The sequence below is a fragment of the Thermobia domestica genome, chromosome 11 (genome assembly GCF_964235325.1).
Source record: "Thermobia domestica chromosome 11, izTheDome1.hap1.1, whole genome shotgun sequence".
Lineage (NCBI taxonomy): Eukaryota > Metazoa > Arthropoda > Insecta > Zygentoma > Lepismatidae > Thermobia > Thermobia domestica.
In genome coordinates this window covers 227490480-227513699 of record NC_137464.1, presented here as the reverse complement: position 1 = coordinate 227513699, position 23220 = coordinate 227490480, and the positions used below count along the sequence as shown (strand labels likewise).

The 23220-nt window shown below is 36.4% G+C and overlaps 1 protein-coding gene across 1 annotated transcript in view; it reads right to left on the bottom strand.

Moving 5' to 3' along the window:
• Positions 1 to 23220, bottom strand: part of LOC145665481 (uncharacterized) — a 72788-nt gene that overhangs the window by 37484 nt on the left and 12084 nt on the right. The window contains exons 2-3 of the mRNA XM_081732791.1: positions 18560 to 18802; positions 991 to 1186 (exon numbers count right to left, since the gene is read on the bottom strand). Coding sequence (XP_081588917.1) covers positions 991 to 1186; positions 18560 to 18802 — 439 coding nt within the window. The remainder of the gene's footprint in view (positions 1 to 990; positions 1187 to 18559; positions 18803 to 23220) is intronic.

Sequence of the window (23220 nt, the reverse complement as noted above, 5' to 3'; positions counted from 1 at the left end):
TTATTTTGGTAACACTGTAGTTTCTATGGATATCAGCACTGAAAACTCTTCAGGTTCATATTTTCTGTTGTAGAATGATATTATCTATGATTGTGGTAAGTTGCATTTCATTATCTCCTTTCACTTATGAAAAACAAGCGAAAGAAATATAGTAAATTTTGTATATTTTTAGTAAGGGAGGTTCTTAACTACATTATATCTTACTGCGTAAAAGTCATCACGAAATAAATAAAATCGATCATAGAGAGAAGTAAGAATCATACTGTTAGCGAATCATACTTGCCTACTAGCAGGTATAATATTAGACTAAGGAAGAACCTGGTCAACTGCAATATATGAAGTATTGGACTGAATGGTTCGGAAACTTAAAGATTATGGAAGTTAGAGAAAAAATATTAAGAGAGCTTCGAACTGTGGTGTTGCAGAAAGATGTGGAAGATAAAGATGGACAGAGAGATTAACAATCAAAGATGTTTTTAAACGGGTAAGATAAAACATGACACTTTGAGTAAGCATCCTTCGTAGGAAGGCTAATTGGATTAGACACATCTTGCGAATAAATTATCTTCATTATAGCGCTATAGAGGGAAAGATGGAGAAAATCGAAGAATATGGAGAAGAACACAACTGATCGATAGAAGAAAGTATTGGGGGTTGGTTAAAAGAGGAACCTGGAGATTGAGAAACGTGCAAGAAACATTACCAGGCTCGAATTTTTTAATAAAATTCATCCTATAATAATAATAATAATAATAATAATAATAATAATAATAATAATAATAATAACTCAAAAATAACTGCTTCCAAAACATCTATACTCATTTACTTCTTCGTCCCAAAAGGAACTAAAGCTGCCATCGTCACTGATCACTCAAACTCAATTTTGTCAAAAATTCATTCGTTATGTCATGGGACAAGAGAAAAGACAAGACTCCACATAAGAATTAAACTTATTTTGATCAAATAATTGAGTCATTGTACATACTTTACCTTAAAACCATACTTTAGTTCAGAGCACATTGTATCCAAAGTTTTTGGCCAAAAGTCTAGAAGAAATTCTAATCCAGCCGAATAACCAGATTCCCAGACTCTTTTAGGATAAACATCATTTAAAGCAGAAGATGGGTCATAGCCTTCTTCAGGATCCCAGCCTTTTAAATGGTGCCATGATAGACTTTGAAACTGACTATAAAGGTAAAAAAATAAAATTAGATCTCTACTGATTAACATAGACATTCGTAGTAGGGGCAAATAGAGGAAATTATCTCTCTAATGTTGCTCACAAGACAGTACGAGAAATGATGTTTTGTCGACTCCTAAATTCCATAAAAGTTTCGTCTCATCTCGTTTCGAGTTTTTAAAAGATTTTCTCTTCAAATTCACAAGAGTTTTCGTCTCATTTTGCAGATATGTGAGGTATATTTCATTTATTGATTTGGAAATCCGAAATACTATCTCCTTCAAAGTAGTCTTCTTGGTAATGCGAAAACTTCTCCCAGGTCCCTTTGTGGCATTTTCAGCTTGGGAAATAACCAGAAGTCACACGGAGCCATGTCGAAGGGAGTAGGAAGCCAGACGACACACGGGAATGTTGTATTTGACGATGAAAGCCTGCATCAAATTTCGCGGACACTCTTCTTATGCCCAAATTCTCGTTTAAAATTGAATGTACTGATCCGTTTGAATGGTTTACGCTTGAGTATCGCCAAGTTTTTGGCAAAAATTTGATGCAACATTTCTGCTCAAGTTTTTCTGTCATTAAAAAAAAAAAAGAACTGAAATGTGACGATCTTCACTACACGTCTTCACTCGTTGGCCGACTGTCAGTTACTGATGCTTTCTGAGGGCGGGAAAATTCACTACTGCGCATGAGTGTTCCCTCTACATCTACACTTAAGAAAGTGTCCCGCGCCTCATTGATTTACGCGGGAAAAAATAAGATTCGATACTTTTTGAACTCTGCCTATTTCATTTAGAACCTATTAGAACCCTGTCGTGTTACAAGGGGTTTACGAAGGGTTTGATATAAAAATTTTAAACCCTTTTATATTATTGGTGTAAATTGTGTAATGACATGCGTATCTTTAAACGTTGATAAACGTTCTTCAGAGTGTTGTTACAACCACTGTATCAATTTATAGTTTTATACTATCAATCATGTATAACTAAAACAGTGTTTGAGATCTAAAATTTGGATGAGTTAGTCTTGTACACGAGACGAGAAATTACTTTCTCGTCTTGATTCTTTCCGCGAATACGAGACAAGAGGTACATTTTAAATTCGACACGAAATAAATTTTTACGAACCTCGTGGCAACGTAATTTTTGAACCCGACGTTTTTGAAGATAATGTTACACAGGGTCGTCGCGTGGGTTGTAAGCGCCCGGGGCGAGAATTCCCAGGTGCTTCCCCCCCCCCGCCCAATGTGTTACGAAAAACAGTCAGAGTTTATTCTGCACTCCTAGATTTAAATATGGAATGTACGATAAAATAACTTGTTGTTATGTCAATTTATTAAAGTGAATGACTTTTGTAGTTAAAACATAAAAGTTAATAAAAACTTAATTTTGAATTATTGAAATCGAGTGCTATTCTTGTTTATTTTAAACTTGATACATGTCATCATAGTAATAGCATAAAATAGACAAATAACAATACAAATATCAAAGCCCAGCATGTAAGTGATAAGAAAAACTTTGTGATTTTCTGACTTTTGATTTAAAAAAACTTTTCTTTCCTTGCGTTTAACACAAAATTTTCAGTAAATTTGTCATGACATTGGAATACTAAAGTAACTTTTTTCAGGTGACGTTTGTAATTATTTGCATTTGCTTTAATTCAATCCTACAATTATAATTTATGTTCAAAATCAATACGTACGATTTGTAAATGTGTATTCTGCAAGACGATGTTAATGATACGTTTGTTCCAAAACATGTAGTGTAAAGTTTATTGACATATAATAATAACACAATGACAGTGAGCATAATGACATATACATACTTTATTCAAAATACTAAATGGCATTCTCCTGACTTTTCCGTGATCAAATATGGACAATATCTCTTTGAAATCTAACTTTCTGGCTTCTTCATTTTCAACAGCTACTATGGGCAATGAATTAAATACTTCCTGGGCCATTATTGAGCGTAAATACATCTTTACCAGCTTTAGGTTACTAAAATGTCAATGGGACAGGCATTCTTATATAAATATAAAAAATAGAAAATTATTTTTAAAAAATAGATGTTTGTTGAACACGACAACGATTTGTGTTGTTGGCATTGTAATAATTGACAAGGAACCAGCTAGGATTTCGATTCGGGGACACCGGGAAAGGTTGTCTGGGAATACACCCCTCCGAGCACACGAGGTTCGGCAGTAGCCTTCGAAACTTTTTGTAAAACTTAAGCCTTAAAATTGCCTTTTAAACTTGTGTCTTTTTAAAAACTGTTTTCAATTTAAACCAATATAGGATATCCTATATTTGAATTTTATTAAGATTTCTTTTTTCCATTTTAGTGAGGGGACTCCCTTCATGGCTACATCCCTGATAGTTAATAAACAAAGTTGTTGTATGAGGTTAGTACAGAATTTTGAAAATATATTTATTCTGCTATTGCAGCGTTTCTTGGACTAAATAACAATAAATAAATGTTATTGAAGTTTCTTCAGTTTCTACCAAACTGTCATACGGATAAGAAGTAAGTAATAGCAGGTCTTGGTCAGTTTTTCGAGATAAAATCTCTTCTCACAGAGAGCTGGAGAGAGTTCCCGTTGAATAATCCTAGACGATGTTTTACATTACCGGAAATTTTACTTAGAGTGGCCTGATCATTGTTAAAATATCTGAATTAACATTAATTTTTAAAAAAAAATCATTTACAAACATAATATGAATTCCTTAAATATTGTTGATTTGTCGTCCCGACGCCCCCCTTGGTCACGGCGCCCGGGGCAATCGTCCCGATCGCCCGCCCACGCGACGGCCCTGATGTTACATTTAACTTTTCTTAATAAAAACATAATGATTGTTGAAAGCAGACCTGTCTTAAGACAATCATTTTAAAGTATTATAAGTATGTTTGAAACTTAGTTTTTATTACATTTTAACTAAATTTAGCTTTCGAACTACGCTGTAAAACACTGAGAGTGTATATGGACTTATACATAAAGAAACGACTACAACGATAAACGTTCTTTTTTGTTTGTTAACACCAATTGAGATAAGTTTTCACGTGTAAGCTTATTTCTAAGTCATCTATATGACTGAGTTCGCTTATAAATAACTCCATGTTTGTTTATTGAATTTTAGCACCTAGGCTATATGAGTCGAGGATTTTCGTGAAATTCAAGCGACCGCAATCGTTGAAATTTCAATGCTCTTTCACTAGGAATCAAACTGGGACAACTAAGGGTGTACGCGCTAGCTATTAATCTGCAGGAAGGTTGTAATGTTTTAACTATACTCAGGGCCGGCCTTAGGTTGTGCGGGACCCAAGATTTACAACTAACTTGCATCAAGGTTTGTAGAACCAACATATATATACCTCATTCCATTTGCAAAATGTTCTGGTGATTCGCCAGTTCAAATATTTTTTAAACAGCTGTATCTTTTTGAAGAGAATTCAAGTCAAGAAAGTCTAATGTACGCTAGTGAGAACATCGTAGGTAGCTACCTACGAAAGTTATAATCAGCTTGAAATCGTTATCGACTGCAGACAAAATGAAATGGTGATGAGACGATCACAAACCTTAAGGAACTGATGGAAGATGGATAACATATTTTCCATTTGATTGTTTGAGTTAGAAGAAAAACCTTCATAAGCAGCCAGCTATTCAGTACGCACTAGTATACATTCCGTTTTCCTAACTTGCTATTTTTTTTTCAAAAAAAGAAGAAAAAACATCCACGGTATTTTTCGCAGGAGAAGGTAAAGTTCGTCCTCTGGTTTTGTATTTTTAATATAGCTATAATAAGAGAAAGGATATGCAAAGAAGTTGCACTGAGACTGATTTATTTGATACCATCTCAGTATTCACGGTAGTATCACATGACATAATCAGAAAGAACGTCAGAAACTTTTACTTAGTAGGGTATTCAAAATAAAAGAGGATATGCACCCAGATACACATCTTTACAGAAAGAAAATAATACTTTTTACGAACAGGGATATGTGTTAGGAAATTTGGGGGAGTTTTAGGGGTGTGCAGAATACTCCCTGGACATAATACCTAATTTTACAATGGAAGTTGTAAACGTAAAAAATAAAGAAACTACTGCAGCATTAAATTCAGAAAATATTTACTTATACCCAGAAACTTAAAACAAACTATTCATTTACTTGTTAGGAAGAGGCCATATTCTCCCTTGTGGAATCAATAGATGTGCCTGTATTACAATATGTTGTTGTGTCTACTTGACAACCGAGAGTACTAGAGCCACATTAGCGGTTCCATAGCCACTTGGTTAGGGGCCCCGCGATGTATTAGAAGCAAAATTTAGTCGTATTGATCACAACACACTTGTTTGCTCTGGGGCCTAATATTCAGTTAAAACGGCACTGTAGAGTAGATTAGACTGGAGACTGGACAGTAGAGTAGACGGTACTGGCGCAGGGCCCCTTAGGCGCGGGGTCCGATTAGGAGCAATCGGTCCAATCAGCTTAAGACCGGCCCTGACTATACCCAATTTTAAAGTATACTAGGTATGTTCAAAAAGTATTGAAGCTTATTTTGCTCCCGTAAACCAATAAAGCGGGGAACTTTCTTCAGTGCAGATGTACAGGGACACTCATTCTCAGTTGTGATTTTTCCCCACCCGCAGAAAGCATGAGTGGCTAACAGTGGGTGAACGAGTAAAGAGGTGTAGTAAACGGTCGTAGGATTTCAATTTTTTCTTTTTCTTTTCTTTTTTTTCTTTCTTTTTTTTTTTTTTGTAAAATGACAGACAAACTTGAGAAGCAATATTGCATCAAGTTTTACCAAAAGCTTGGCGAAACCCGAGCGGTAACCACCCAATTGAATCGGTACATTCAATTTTGAACAATAATTTGGGCATGAGAGTGTCCGCGAAATTTAATTTAGATTTTCATCACCAAACACAACATTCCTGTGTGTCGTCATGCTCCCTACTCACCCGACATGGCTCCGTGTGACTTGTGGTTATTTCCCAAGCTGAAAATGCTACTAAAAGCGACCCGATTTGAGTCAAGAGAAGACATCATGCGGAATGCGATGACACGGTTGTTCACCATTCCAAAAACTGCGTTCCAGAAGTGTTTCCAACTGTGTCCGAAGCGGTGAGAGAAGTATGTGCGTTACAATCAGTCGTTCTTTCAGAAATAGTGTTCCGGGGGCCCACTTAGTATTCCTCGGGGGTACTGCTGGTACTATTCTATATATTATTATATTATATACGTATTATTTTGGTCTCCTTCGGGGGGCACTCACGGAACTCCGGGGAGAAGTGCCCCCCAAAAAAACATGTCTGGAAGAAACACTGGTTACAATAGAATCAGCATCATAATAGCCTATATCTGTACCCAATTTATCCAATATGTCATAGTATTAATATTGAATGCGCTGTTGTAAATGTTGAAACATACTGATCTATATATTTTGAACTATTTCTTCATTAATAAACGAATATTCAGATATTTCTAATTTTTCATCTAAAAGCAACTCATACCATCTTCTATATTAACATTTGTAACATATTCGGTTTGTTTCCTACTTTGTCGTTGTACAAATTTACCCCTTAGAGAATTTACCCCATCTTTGACCATGCTCTTTTACCTGACTGTGGTACTACTTGATCAAGGTTTATCTAATATTTTTTTATTTTTAATACAATCATCTTTCTTAAAATCATCTTGCCATTGTGATGTTTCTAACTTTATCTTCATAAAATTCTTTAATATAAATTCTAGAAAAGTTCATTACTTGTCTCAGGAAAATGTCGAAGCGCGGAAATTTGAATTAGTTGATATCCTTTTCCTAAAGCTTTGTTTAATTCTATTGTTGTCCAAGTTCCTGTTTTTATTTTTTGCTCATAATATGTACAAAATTTTTAGTTTGATCTATTATACATTGATTAGAAAATGGAAACATTAGTTTCTTAATACTATTATTTTTAACTGGTACCACAGGATGATATAAACATTTTGGTGGACATCTTTACAAGGCGGGGGAAAGCGGGGGGACGCCGTCCGCCCACCTCCAAAAATTATGTACGGCGTCCCCTAGTTTCTAAAAGATTGCAATGGGCAAAGGTAGGGAGGGAGACGGCTGGACGTCATGTCGATATATATATATATATATATATATATATATATATATATATATATATATATATATATATATATATATATATATATATATATATATATATATATATATATATGGGGTGTTCTAAAATTGCGCCCACGGACCACAGAGTACTATTTAACAAGTCAAAATAAAGCAAAAAAATATATACATTTACATACCTTTCGGATCCTCCTCTGGAGACCCGAATTGCACTATGTGGCAACGTCAGAGATAAAAAGACATACAGAAGATTTTTAAAAAGTTGTATCGATTGTTTCCAGATGACAGTTAAAGTCGATAGATGTCGACACCAGCATCACTTATTAGTGTAGCAATCGATGTAACTGTTTGATGTATTTATAGAGCAATGCTAATTTTTAAAAGTTAATCTGCGACGTTGCCACATAGTGAAAGTTTGATTAGTGAAATTTTAATTACCCATAGTGGGTGAAGTAGGTCCGTGGGCGCCATTTTTAGAATATCCGATATATATCTATATCTATATATGAATGAATTATGTTTGTATTGGTAAGATGAAGTGCATTTAACTGTTATTGAATGTCCTATAGGAAATCGATAATAAAACAAAACAATTGGATTTATAAAATATGCACTTCAATACATTTCGTTGTTTTGTAAACAACTTTTAATTTTGAAGCATTAGTTGTAAAACTAAAAATATCCTAACTTTAAACTTTAACTATTTCTAAACTTTAATTCCTCTCCAATTTTAGTTTCTTATATCATTTTCGTGGAACTTTTACCCCTTAGCCAAACACATTCCGACATCTCAATAAGATTTACAACCAGCTTTTACACCGAATTACGTTAGTTTGTCTTAAATTGTTTCATATAGAACACATTCAATTATTACGCACAATTACATTAGTTTCTCTTGTACTTTTACACACAATTACATCACTTTCTCTTAAAATTCTTACACAAATCTCTCATAAGTTTTATGAAAAGTGTATATATGGGGAATCACATTCGGAATCCAAGACGTAAGCGCTAACCACTAGACCCGCATATGTGGCAGGCCCGTAACTAGGGGTTGCCAGGGGAGATCCGTGTCACCTGTGACCACTCTGATCTACCCACTGAAACTTTCCGTTGTTTGCTGAGATAAATAGATGTTGAAAAGATAAACAGTGAAGATTATAAGGTGATATCAAGTTAACTCCTCCATATTTATTTATTTATTTATTTAACAATCGCCAGATACAGCATAGAGGCCATTTTATACTGGATCTTTAACAACAACAATAACAATGGAAAGGATTTGGGAAGGTATCGGCCAGAGCCTGTTTAGTAGGTACCATCCCGGCATTTGCTTGGTAGAACTGAGGAAGATCCTGGAAAACCTCAGTCGGAATGGTCGGCAGCGGGGATCGAACCCGCGACCTTCCGAATGCGAAGCCAATGCTCTAATTGTCTCTCGGCTCCCTAATTATCTTACTGTTCTGGTTACATGCTTGGGCGAGAAATTTAACGAAAGAAAGGTCGCTCATAAAATTAGCCAATTTTATTATAGAAGAAATCATTAAATATTACACTAGTTAACAAATTTAAACTTTTTGTTTGTTACATGAGAAAAATCACCTGATCTTAAAGGAACTTTTTGCGCTGAATTCGAATATGCACTCGGTTTCTCTCCATCACGTACAGTTTTCCCGTAACAGAGGGATTTTCGGGAAATTCCCTCAAAAATTTCCCTTTTTCAGATATGTTATTCCCCTAGCTCCTGACCCCTTACATATAGTAACATAGAAATTATACCTAAGTATACCTTGATTTATATTTAATAAACCCTAAAAGTTTCGTAAAAATCGCTTTGTTCTTTCTAGAGAAATAAATATATTTGTATGTATACTATGTGCACTGTTTATTGCACCTGATAGTAATGCTTTCAGATCTGAGTTGGGGTAAAAACGATTTGCTTTATTACCACAAACACAGACATAAAAATGAATATTTACAATAGTCAACAACACACTTGTATTGCTCTCTGTAAATTAGAAACGTTTATAAAAATAGAATGTACTTTCAACGTATATTTTTTTTAAACGTACAGTATATGTATATCTTAATACATATATATACAATTCTCCAAGTTTTTTTCGTTTTGTTCATGAAATGGTTATCAATATTTATTATCAAATGTAACGGAATGCAAAAGAAAGAAAGAATGGAATACAGACTCTGATGATGATCATGACTTTGATGAACCATCGACATCAACATGTACATCCAAGGATCCAACGTTCATCCCTGACTGTGTTCGCGAGCCACATTTCATCCGGCAATGTGAACTTAATGACCTAGTCCGTGATTTGCACCTGACAAAACAAGAGGCGGAACTTCTAGGATCAAGGCTCCAGCAGTGGAACTTATTGGATGCAAAAACGAACATATCAGTATACAGGAAAAGGCATGTTCAATTTTCAAGCTATTTCTCAATGCAAGATAATGTGTGCGTATGTACGGATATAAATGGGTTGATGGCGGAGCTAGGAATTCCTTACGTTCCAGAAGAATGGAGGTTATTTATCGACGCGTCAAAGGTCAGCCTTAAAGCTGTCCTTTTACCTAATGGAAATAAAAAACCTTCTATACCACTTGCGCACTCAGTGAAGATTAAGGAATCCTATGACACCATGTCAACTTTGCTAAATCCTATAAATTACAAGGACCATTGTTGGCAAATATGTTGTGATCTCAAGGTAGTTGGTATTTTATTAGGACTGCAGTGCGGTTACACGAAGTACCAATGTTTTTTTATGTTTATGGGATAGCCGAGCTGATGACAAACATTATGAAGTGAAGGAATGGGAACCTAGAGTGAATTACGTACCTGGAGAATGCAACGTCAAATACGCTCCTTTGGTAGATCCTAATAAGATATTACTACCGCCACTTCATATCAAGTTAGGACTTATGAAAAACTTTGTCAAAGCCATGGACACATCTGGTGAAGGTTTCAAGTATTTGCGAGATAAGTTCCCTAACCTGAGTGATGCTAAGATTTCAGCGGGAGTGTTTATTGGTCCCCAAATTAGGAAATTAATGCTTGATGATAGCTTTGACAGCAAGTTAAACAGTGCTGAGCAAGCTGCCTGGACAGCATTTAAGTGTGTTGTGCGCAACTTTCTGGGCAATAACAAAGCTGAGAGTTACACAGAAATCGTACAGAACATGATACAGAAATACAAAGAGTTGGGTTGTAGGATGTCTTTAAAAATCCACTTTTTGCACTCCCACCTCAGCTTCTTTCCTGCTAACCTAGGTGCTCTCAGCGACGAACAGGGGGAAAGATTCCACATAATGGCAATGGAGAAAAGGTACCAGGGACGATGGGATCCTTCAATGATGGGGGACTATTGTTGGGGTCTTGTTAGAGAATGCAACATTTCTTACAAAAGAAGGAAGTAGTGTACGTTTTTGTAACCCAATGGAAGTTTCATATATTGTGATAGTTTTGATTGTCTTTTCATGACCTTTTGGTACATTTGTATTATTGTTTATTGTAAATTGTCACACTTGTAAATTATATTGTATTATATTTTATATATGTGTTTGTGGTAATAAAGCAAAACGTTTTACCTCAACTTAAGAGATCTGAAAGCATTACTATAAGGTGCAGTAAACAGTACACACAGTATACATACAAACATATTTATTTCTCTAGAAAGAATAAAGCGATTTTTACGAAACTTGGAGGGTTTGTTAAATATGAATCAAAGTATACTTAGGTATAATTTTTATGTTAGTATATGCGAGGGGACAAGATCTTGGGGTGTAAAATATACGAAAAGGGAAATTTTTGAGGTATTTTCCCGAAAATCCCTCTGTTACGGGAAAATCGTACGTGATGGAGAAAAACCGAGTGCATATTCGAATTCAGCGCAAAAAGTTCCTTTAAGAACAGGTATTTCCTTTTATGTAACAAAACCTTTGTTAACTAGTGTTATTAGAAGAAATACTTACACGTCGTTTTTGAACAATTCTGAAGGCGAGACCATATTCATGGTTAAGCATAAACCATGCTCGGTATAAAAATATTCAAAACGAACATATTGTTTTCCCCATTGCGTTGAAAATACGAATCGAAAAGTAACCTAAAGGAAAAGAGGAAAGCAATTGTATTATAGACGTTTTGTCATAGTACAATAACTCATTTTAAATATATAAATAGAGTGTGCACAAAATACATTTCTAACCTAAGAGATTGCCAGCTCTGTGGCCATAGTTTTTCTGCAATCTTGCTGTCAATTCAAAAGCCTTTCGTTTGCATGGATTGGGGTCCAGCGTGTTTTTGAAATGAAAAATTAAACAGAACTTACTGTCCGGAAACAACACTACTCATGTAGTGATCACTGTTTTATATCCGCTAGTTTCTAGCAAACGTCATCAATAGCTCTTTGAACTGTTCGACTTCTCATGCATCATTTGATTTGGCTTTTTCAAGTCACAAAGGTTAGTATACACAGTGATTTACCTCAATTTTGCACTGTGAATATTTCAGAAATTGTAGACACAATCGTTGCTCTGTATCCATAGAGGTCAAGTGTGTAAAACAACCTATAATTGAAGCCTATTACGAAACCAAATGACGAGTCTAATTGGTCATTAGGCTTTGTAAACCAGTCAAATAGGCTTTGTAAAAATAATGTAACTTTTTCAAAAAATGAAAATGCCATGTAAAGGAAAGTACAAGCTATGAGAATGTCAATGGTATTGAACAAGTCTAGTTAAAATATATCAACAGATATCGGCGAAAGAAATCAAGAATGATTCAACAGGACAAATACGAGAAAGGAACCATGAACTATATGATGCTGACCATTGCTGTAGTTCAGGGTCGAGTCTGTGTGTTTTGTAGTACACGAGTACGTTCTTTTCACCAGTCGTTAGAGTTTAGCAAGGCAGGACGTGCTGGATTTGGACAAGAAGATGGTATTTATGAATGCTGGAAAAGCCTTCTTTCTGTTGCTCTATGGTGTATGCAGGAAGAATGCCGTGCTGCTGTCATGTAAAATGTATACCAAGAGATATTCCAACAGACATAAAGCAAGTTGATTTATTCGTGAAGCTCCTTAACCAATTACGCGAAACAGGGAATGTAACATCTCGTAATAGTATGAGAAACAAATCAGTGACTGATACGGTGGATGAGGTTAGTATCATAGCTGTTGTCACGGTAAGTCTGTACATAGCACTCGTTTCATCGCAATTGGTCGCCATAACCTGAATCATAAAATTGTCATTAGTATTCCCCATCGTCACAATTTGTGCCAGTATGATGTGCCACTGCACCAAGAGCTACAAATAAACGATGTGAACAGGCCCTATGTCAGAATGCACATGATTTGTCTTGCACATTTTCTGATGAAGCAACATCTACTCATCATGAGCAGGTCAACTTCCGAAACATGGATTATTGACCTTTCGACAATCTCCATTTTAAGCGCCAAGTGGAAAGGTAGTGTTGATATAGTGGTCCAACGATCATATGTCCATTTTTCATTGAAGGCGTACTAGATTCCCGAAAGTATATAGATTTACTAAGGAATTACCTTTCATCGAAGTTAAAAGACATCAAACTGGAGCCCTGATGTAGTTCTAGTATGACGGCTGCTCTGTCACAGCACAGGACTCACCATGCTCTGTCTTAACAAAATGTTTTCTCATCATTGGATTGTAAGATGGGCTTACGAATTGGCCAGCCCGTTCCCTCGAGTCGACCCTTTAGATTTTTCTGTGGGATATGGTAAAGATCAAGAAAATTTTAAAAGTATTTTCTTATTTGTGACCTTTGCTTACGTGATAAACCATCAAAATATGGATGGAATTTAAATATTACACACTTCTACTCACTGTTGTTTTTTAAGGTTACTCTTGTAGTCTTCCGATGACATTTTCCAAATTAGCACTCCCCTCTCGCTTTAATTTCATCAATGAAACATTCTGTATTAAAGTTACATATGTTTAGATTCGTCCATTTCAAACAACATAATCGAGTGAAAGTGTGGCTGCAACAATGGGGGTTGGCAGTACTTTCGGAGATTGATGAACCCAAACGCTGTGAATAAAAGGTCTCATATGATACAATCTAAGTACAAACAGTGCGAATGCCATAGATCTTAACTACGAGAGGTCCGAATTTTGAACTGCGGCTGTTCGAGATCCGCGCCACTATCGATCAAAAAAGTTATTTGACTTAATGTTAGAAAAATCACGGTAGTGGAGTAACCGCTATCGCAACCACGTGCGTAAAAGATGACATGTTTTCGTGCATATTATGTTTGTTGTGTGCAGGAACTAAAAGAGGGCATAAAGAATACGCCTAACAAGCAGCACATGCCTCCTGTTATTTGATATTATGGAATTGCAGATCTTGATCTGGTTTTCTTTATTAACGAAAAATGGTTGCAACCTAGTGGCTCTGTAAATGGGCAAAGCAATATAAGTTTGTCATAGATTTTGAAAAGTTAGTTATTTTGATGTGCGCGACATACATCACAAAGGAAATTAATTTTGAGTGTTTAGAAAACCAGCATATTGTTTGTCGAAGGCTTTCACAGCAAAAGCACCCTGATCTCCTGATACACAAACATTGACAGCAGGATGGCGAAAACAGCATTCTTTCCCAATGTTGTTACGTAATTTAAAACAATGTTTTATGATAAGGCTATTCTTTGGCAGATCAGGTTTTACTGCTAAAATAAGCTACACGATTTACTGCATACTGCAGTTTCACACATTTTCAAAGAAAAATGTTGCTATACTTCTAAGTTATCCTATTCCACTTAAATATAAAGCAATAATATTAATGCAATTGAGTTGAAATATATGGCCAAAAAAGAACCTTGTCTGCTCAAAAAAGAACCAGTTAGGAGCCAATATATTGCTAAACAGAGTTGTGCCTCATGAAGAACACTGAGTTGCGAGTTATTTTCGTTTATGAAATCAAATTGGGACTTCTGTACATCTAGCCGTGTGGAACACTAACAATCTGTTTGGGCCAGCAGTGGGGAATGAACAAACCATGTGTCATTTAGTTTGAAAATTTCTTGTCAGTGACATTCAAAAATGGGCCTTATGCGGCCACTGATCAACAGCTTATTCTAATTTATTTTTCAGGAACACCAAGTCGCAGACGTTCGTACAGCGTATCACCTTCATTTAGCGGCTTCGTGCAATTGATAATGTAAAAAAGTATGCTCGCGAGAGACACATGGACTAAATGAACATCAGTCAACAAGAATCGCAGTTTGGAGGTGCCCAGTTCTGTTAGTGTACGGAATAATGGAGAATATTTTCTAATCGGCCAGAGCAATAGTTATACCATGATTAACATTCGAAACGTTTTACAGAATCATCCTTCACCACGAAAACTGTTTTGTTAATATAGTGGTTTATTGTGGGAGTGTTCCATCATGCCTTATCCCGTCGAGGCGAAATTATCATTGCGAATCGTTACAGTGCAGTGCTGATTTTCATAAAATACACCTCAAACTTGTTCTCAAGCATCCAGCAATTGTTAACAAATATGATATCGCCATGTTGCATTTAAATTATGTAGATCTATCATTCAAATTACTGTGAAGACTCTTTGAGCTCACATATAAAACCCTTTCTTTTCCAAAATGTTCTTGTGATGTATCTCCCATTGACTCCCAACAACTTCCGGCATCTCAATCACCTCTTAACAAGGAAGACTTTCCCTGATGGTCGGGCAGTACAACATGTGGCTGAGGATTTCTTCGCACCTCAGACTCAAGGCCTATTTCCTTATGGAATCCAATTGTAGCTGAATGGTGGCAATGGTGTAGCTATACCCGAGATTACCTTGACTGCCCAGGTTTCATTTTTTATCTTCAAAAGTGGCACACGTCAGTTGAACACTTCAATCAAACAAACCCAATACATGTCAATAGCACTTTAGTAAAAACAGCTTACTTTGAATTGGTCATAGGACTGCGTTCACTGAGCTGATAGATTTAACTACACATTGTTTGGTATTTCACTGAGAAAAGCACTCATTCCATTCATACTAACACTTTTCACAGTTAAATTTGTTATCTAAAATGTGTTGCTTTGCTCTTAATTTCTTCAGCTGGCTATACCCTTTCATCTACTTCTAAATTGTAACTCTAGGTTTCTGACAATCTACTGGGATACTCTTAAGCGTGGTGCAGTTTTTTTCTTAGCTGAGTGTTTGAAAGGCATGTCACATTACATGCTGTACGAATCTCGATTAACTTACTCCTCTCGACTGTTATACACGAGCCATTTCAAAAGTCTTGCACACAACGCATGCGTGATCGTTTGAGTGATGTGATCAAGTTTAATTTTATGTCAGTTGTGAGTCAGAGTTTTGGGCTTGACAGTTGGTCTGTGTTTGCTGGTTATCGTGAGTATGTTATGAGAAATTCAGTTTTAAAATGGAAGGTTAACCCGATTCAGGTCGGATTACACTAGTGACCAGCGTTCCTATATCAAAATCGAAACTCTAGGTGGTAAGAATCCAACTGAAACTTACAATGCTTTGCGATTGGTTTGTGTGTAGTGTAATGGATCTTAGCATTGTATCACGGTGGTCATCTAATTTTCGTGAAGGTTGTGTAAGCGCCGCGGACAACCCAAGAGTGGAAGACCGTCAACTGCAACAGACTAGACCTCTGGATTATTGTGAATGCAATTTTGAGAGAGAATCTACGAAAAACATATGAGAAAGTTGCATATGAGGCCAGAATGTCTGTCACTTCAGTTTACAGAATCATTACTGAAAAACTAAAGATGAGAAAAATCGCTACCAGATGGGTTCCGCATGACCTGAGTGAAGAGCAGACAGCATGTCGCAAAAGAATCGCAGAAGAATTGCTTCAGCGTTACTGAACAGAAGGAGATCGGTTTCTACGAAGGATAGTTACAATCGATTAAACCTGGAAACGAGTTCTTGAAAGTTTAGGCACAATTGACAAAACTTCCGTTGAGGTGACCCGAGTGATCAGACAGCTCAAGAATGAAGGTGCCCTATCCGCAATTCAGAACTTACCAAAACGTTGGAAAACTGTCATAAGCAAGAATGGAGATTATATTGAAGGTCTGTAAAGGTATTTTGTACAATAAATTATTTTCTTCCATAATGTCTTTTAGTGTGCAGAACTTTTGAAATGGCCCCGTATTAAATTTTCTCACCGTCCACACAGTATAGAAGCACCATGTTATGTCAGACAAAATAGAAAAAAAAAAAAACATTAATAGCATAGTTGTAATATTACAGATTGAAATACTCCATTAGCATTGCCCAAACAGGTTCAAAAATGCTTCAAAGGCTTGATCTGAGTGTGAGAGTTGTTAGAACAGCCATGCTAAATGTTTATGAACGCGAGTAAACTTCTCTCTTCTTACTCCAAAAGTAGCACGGGGCACTTCTCTTACAATGATAATAAAATTGTACTTGTTGCAAGGATGTTATAAAATAGATGATCTGCCCATACGTATCTTCATCATATGAACTCAATGAAGCCAAAAAAACAACCGAGCATCGTCTGAGCCATCACATCTGATTGGCTATTCTCGTTTCCGCTATGATTGTTGGATTGCGATCTTAGTGGCTCGGAGTGGCAGAGTAGGTGTGGCGAAGCTGTGACGTATGGCTTCACGATTTTGTTGTATGGGCAGATCCTCTATTTTATAACATCCTTGATTTGTTGGCTATAAAACTCAATTATTTTGAGACACCATGCTTTTGAATTTTAAAAAAGTGCATCTTAAATGTCGACAAATATTATGGGCTTATGATGATGAAAAACTTCTATATTTTAATGCATATGAATACTTACCTTGTGCATAAAATCAACAAATTCGTTATCTGTGAAAGAAATATTTTCATGGCGTAATCTATAAACCGTACCGGTATGTCCACATATCATTGATGCCATAGCAAATTTTTTAAATCTGTAACAAAGAGATGCGAAGGAATTAAGTTCATTTTTTTGGTAATTTTGGACATATTTAATTTTTAAAGGTTTCTATCTAAAGCTCTTTTTAAAGATTAAAATATTCGTGTTCAGGTATTGTAAATAACTTGTATTTATTATGTAAAAAAAACAGCATTAATGTTTCCATTTTTAAAAGCTTACTGTAAAAAAAATTGTCTCTTTTTGTTACAACTTAGATTATGGAACTTGATTCTCTTGTTCACTGAAAATACCATATACAGCCAAAACTAAATAAATATAGGTTTCTTGACCACATGAATCGGAGGAGAAATCCCGCCAAACCATATTTCGGGGTATTTTGTACCCCACTATTTGTGCATCAGAATTATGCACATGGCGGCCAACGTGTTAATGACACAAAACTTTCTTCGGTTGCGAAACGAATTCAACTTTCGTCTATATCTGGGTTTCTCAAAATGAGGGTCGCTAATGAGATACCTGAGCATGATGTGATTTCACTAGTGCGGCAATGTCCGGTTCAATCTTCATGACGCACATTATCAAGCCATTTTCAACTAATAAACAATTTCTTGTCTTGGTTTTACTGCTTACCATGGAAGAAAAACCCCTTTGGCACAGGTACGATGTAGCAAATGGAATTATTACTTTTAAAGCTGCAGATACCAGACCAGCTCTTCTCTCCATCCAGAACTTGTCCAAGTCTTCGTTACAGAAAACTAGTTGCAATTACTTATCGCACGTATTAGCTAATCACTTATTTTTTTAATCATATGACCACAAATTAAGTGAGTTATGAAGTTTTAAACTTTTCAAATGGCCTCCATTTTGAAACAGTGTGACGAATCGGATTCGATATTTGTAATATGAATGAACTGACCAAATTTGGTTTTAATCCATTCGCTTTTAGAAAAGTTATTGTATCCACTATATACAAGAACTAGATTCTACTATTATAAAAATAGATGGATATCGTAAGATCTCCGCAATAGGTATATTAAAAAATCTCACACAAGCTTATTATAAACCAGAAATTATAAGGGGGGCGCTGGCAAGAAGATGGAATAAAATGGGTGTCGTGATAGGAATTAGGTTGAGAACCACTGGTCTATATATTACTCATTTGGACAGAATGGATCATATTCAACATTTACAAACTTCATTGTGAGTATAATCAAATGCACAATAATTTACATCTTATTTCTCATGAGTTCTTTCAAATTTTGAAATACTAACTTATGAAATCGAATACTTTTTTTAATCACTCTGTATTACTTACTCTTTTTCAGTCCAGTTTATCGATTTATCACATTCTTCAATAGCTCTCGTGAAATTATATTCAAATTGTAAAATTTTGTTTTCTGAGCACACTGTGATAGCTGGGAAGGGAATTTGCCATACAGGCGTCATTTCCTCAGAGAAGGCCACAATAATGGGAGAAGTAGTCCATCTCAACCAAATTGCATGGATCATATATCCACAACCACAGAAGTTGGCTACTATCGCAAGTAACCAACTGATTCTACAGTGAAAAATGAAATATATATATATATATAGTCCAACACATAAGTCAGCTGTGATGAAAGTATTAGAAAAGAATCACCAAAATACTATATATTAAAATTCAAGCAAATAGGAAATTAGTTATTATTCATAAAGTAACCAGTGGAGCATCGAAAAAACTCCAAACCATGCAAATTTAATACAAAAACACAGCTATAGGTACTATTAGATATATATACTGAGAAAAAAAACGTATGTGGCGTAGTAGAAACGTAGGTTACATGCTTAAATCATATACCGGTAGTTTTTAGACTTAACGTATAATCGAGTCTATGTATTTTCTACGAAATAAGCACATCACACTGAGTTAATTTATAGATTTGGCTACACTGTATGTAGTTCTTCAGATACGAGGGTAAGTCAACTGAAAACAATAAAAGTAGAAATAAAAATCCGCATTTGGCGCCAGTGAGCTGTAAGTTGGCATGCGTGTTTACGATAGTACGCCGGATGTCTCCTAGGTGGCAGCAGCCGGCAGATGCACAAACACCGGCGCAACAACAGTTCCAAAATGGCAGCCCCACTAGCCACATGCACCAGCGAGGAGCAGCGTTCTGTGATTCGGTTTTTGCGAAGTGAAGGTGTGAAACCGATTGACATTTTTAGGCGAATGAAGGTTCAGTATGGAGATGCGTGTTTGTCACAGCCACAAATCTATGAATGGTGCCGGAAATTTGCAAATGGTGTTACGTCTGTGGCCGATGCTCCACGCCCCGGCCAGGCTCGGCGCGTAGTGACTCCAGAGACCATTGCAGCCGTTGAAGCCATCGTTTTGGAAAACCGCCGTGTGACAATAGACGAAATTGCAGCATGTGTACACATGAGTCATGGATGAAGAGGTACGCAACGCGGTGCACGAGTGGTTGTGCCGTCGCCCAAAAGACTTTTTTTCTGCAGGTATTCAGGCTCTTCCGAAGCGCTGGCGGACTTGCATTGAACGAGGAGAGGACTATGTTGAAAAGTGATTTACTTCTGTACCCTGTGTGACCAATAAATAATATTTAAAAAAAATAATTATGGTTTTCATTTGACTCCCCCTCGTATAAAGCCTACAACATTTTTTTAAATTGAAATATATTGGATCTTTGGATCAGGGACCACAAAATTTTTGAACGGCCCCTAAATCGAGTTTTCGTATTTTCTACGGAATAAACACATCGTACAGAATTGAGTCTACACTATATTACTTATTTGGGATCCTAATAAGACTTACGCGAGAGTGACATGAAATTGGGGATGCTCTAATGAACTAACATTTAATTGAATCAAATGAACAAATTCAAATTTATACTCTTCACATATGGATTTATTGGCTTTTTAATGACAAATAACTCTTAATGACCTAAGGTGAAAGTCTTATCTTACTTAGAGAGATTATTGGTACACATCTTTTCTCCTGTCTATACCGGGCCCACCACGTCTCCTTCTTATAGATGTTACAGTACGTCTTTCACTTAAGGATTACAAAAAACGTCGGGTGAGGTTCTGATAAGAATAATCTTCCCTCCTACTGTAGTCTGGATTTTATTTAGAAGTGACTTCCTAGGTTCAATTCAGCAGTTTTCTATCATTGAACCCGGCAGTACACTGAAGAATGCGGAATCCAGGGAGTGTGGCATGATCAGGACAGAGTAATGGACTCATAGAGAAATACAGTAGAACTTCAATGGATCGTTCTCTCCAAGTATGATACAAACAATATGTAATTCTCTAAATATAAGACTTGCAAGAAAATTTTCGATTGAAACATGTTGGATATTTTGATTCAGAAACTTCCTTCATGGCTATACGGTTATCGTACGTATTTTCAGAGCTTAGTTTACGTGTTTCGGATGCCGCATTAAGCTGTAATTTAAGGTCTCATTTAGTCTCGTTGCTGAAAGAGGCATTAAACTCTAATTCATCCATGCAGCGAACCATCCAAATAATAATACGAGGTAGGATCAGAAACTAAGGTTAACAGACCGATATTTCTGGAGTTTCGTTTGCTATAGACGCATAAAGAGTGTGAGGTAATTTTAATACATGAAGTTGGCAACTGTGCAGAGTTTCAGCCACACATGAACTATGGCGCTAGTTGTAAGTAAACACCAGTGGCGGCTCATTTGAAAAACTGGTTTCGCGAAGAAATTGCTCAGTTATACGATTTCTGTGAGCGAAACATACAACCACGGCTGAAGTTCACCAGCAGCTGGTAGACGTTTATGTATAGACTGTAGTGTCTCATCAGCATGTCACAGTATGGTGTCGAAGGTTTGCAGCTGGTAGAGAAAATGTCAGCGACGAGGAGTCCAGAAGACCACCACACTGTTGAAGCAGTTTTGCTGGGGCATTATCGACAATTCTCCCTACAGCCCGGACCCTTCTCCAAGATACTTTCACCTGTTCCCGCACTTAAAGGAACACCTAGGAGGCCGTCGCTTCGTTTCAGACGAGGAGGTGAAACACTTGGTGACAACGTGGCTTAACACGCAAGGAAAGACTTTTTACCAGTAGGAATCTTCACACTTATTCTACAATGTGACAATTTCCTCAACCGAATGGAGAGCAAGATCCTGAGACGAATATTCGGACCCAAGAGGAACGGGAATGGGGAATGGTGGAAACTTCATAACGAAGAACTACATAATTTATATGGTTTACCCAACATTGTTAGGGTCGTGAAGTCTAGGAGGCTTAGATGGGCGGGTCATGTAGCTAGAATGGAAGAAAGTAGAAACGCTTTCAAAGTCTTGACAGGAAGACCAATCGGAAAACGACCATTAGGAAGACCTAGGCGCAAATGGGAGGACAATATTAAGATGGATCTCGCAGAGATTGGAATACAGAGTAGAAACTGGATGCAGTTAGCTAAGGATAGAAGTCAGTGGAGAGCTTTTGTGAACGCGGTATTGAACGTCCGGGTTCCATAGGCCATAGAGTTAGTTAGTTAGTTAGTTATGTACTATCTGGCGGCTGTATTAATTGCATGAAATAATATATACACTACAGGCTTTGTAACCTTACTTTCTGATCACCCAACGTAATAATAATAATAATAATAATAATAATAATAATAATAATAATAATAATAATAATAATAATAATAATAATAATAATAATAATAATAATAATAGTTTTTCGTCTGCTATTACTATTTTCTATCTGCGAGAACCAATCTTGGAACCGGAAGATTGGTAGAATTCTATCATTTCTAGTTGCAAAAGGTGAATAAATTTGGGTATGGAATATATTCTTGAGGCATTAAACATATTCCATATGCAAAAAAAGAAACAAAATGCTTCTCGCTAATCATTACTGTTTTCCAATATGGCGACCAGTCTTTTAACCGAAAACAGTCTATTTCTATACAATATAATGATGAAAATTAAAGTTATTCTTGAGATCGATATTAAATCCAGAAGTGGTAATGGATTTTTACTACTTCTGGTTTCAGTATAAAAATTAAGGTGAAGATGGGATATACTCTTGGTCCAAATCGGTTCCGAAAAACCACTTTTCGTTGTCTATTACTCTTTATTTTCTACGGTGTTCAATATTGAAACAAAAACTGAGTGATTTCTATCAATTCCGGTTTGGATTAAGACTAACAAGGGAACCTATCCAAGTGTAACTCTGACTTCGAGTCGAGACTATGGCCGTTGGATACCTTGTCCCAAAAGAACATAACACGAAAAGTGATACATCCTCAATCGCAACTGTTGCGGAGATATAAGCGGGAAAATTTAGAAATTGAGCTCCATACTATACATTATAAAGTCAGATTCCGGGTCAGATTTTTCGGAAACGGTCGGGTAAGGAAACTCAGCGAATACATATCAAGTTAGTGTGAGGAGCCTAATACCTTTTGAATGAAAAATTTGTGTCCCCGGGGCACTCGCAGGGTCCCAGGAAGGGTCCGACTCAAAATTTGCAAATGTAACCGGGGGCCAAGTAGCATTTTGTATGAAAGCTATTGTTAAATAAAAGAAGATAGAACAGATCTCAACTCTCTACGATAACCCTGTGCAAACGGGCAACTGGTCAAAATGTGAATACAACCTACATCAGAAAATCTATGGCCACGCTTCTAAATCCGTTAAGTTGCGACAATAATAAAACAGAAAAACACGTTTAAAAGTGCAAGGTATTGAAGTAAAACAAATTGCTGCAGAATCTCTCACAGAGTCACACAACGGACATTACCCGAGTATAAGTGTGACCTCGAATGACCAATGGACCATAGGATGACCATGACTATTAGATTATTGTCCTAGAAGAGAGAGGATACATTGTCAATCGCAATCGTCGTGGAGGGTGAGAAGGTGAAAAAGCAACGGTATATGCTTCGCGCATCGAGACCAAAAATTCACAGATTGCACTGTGAAATTTCTATCG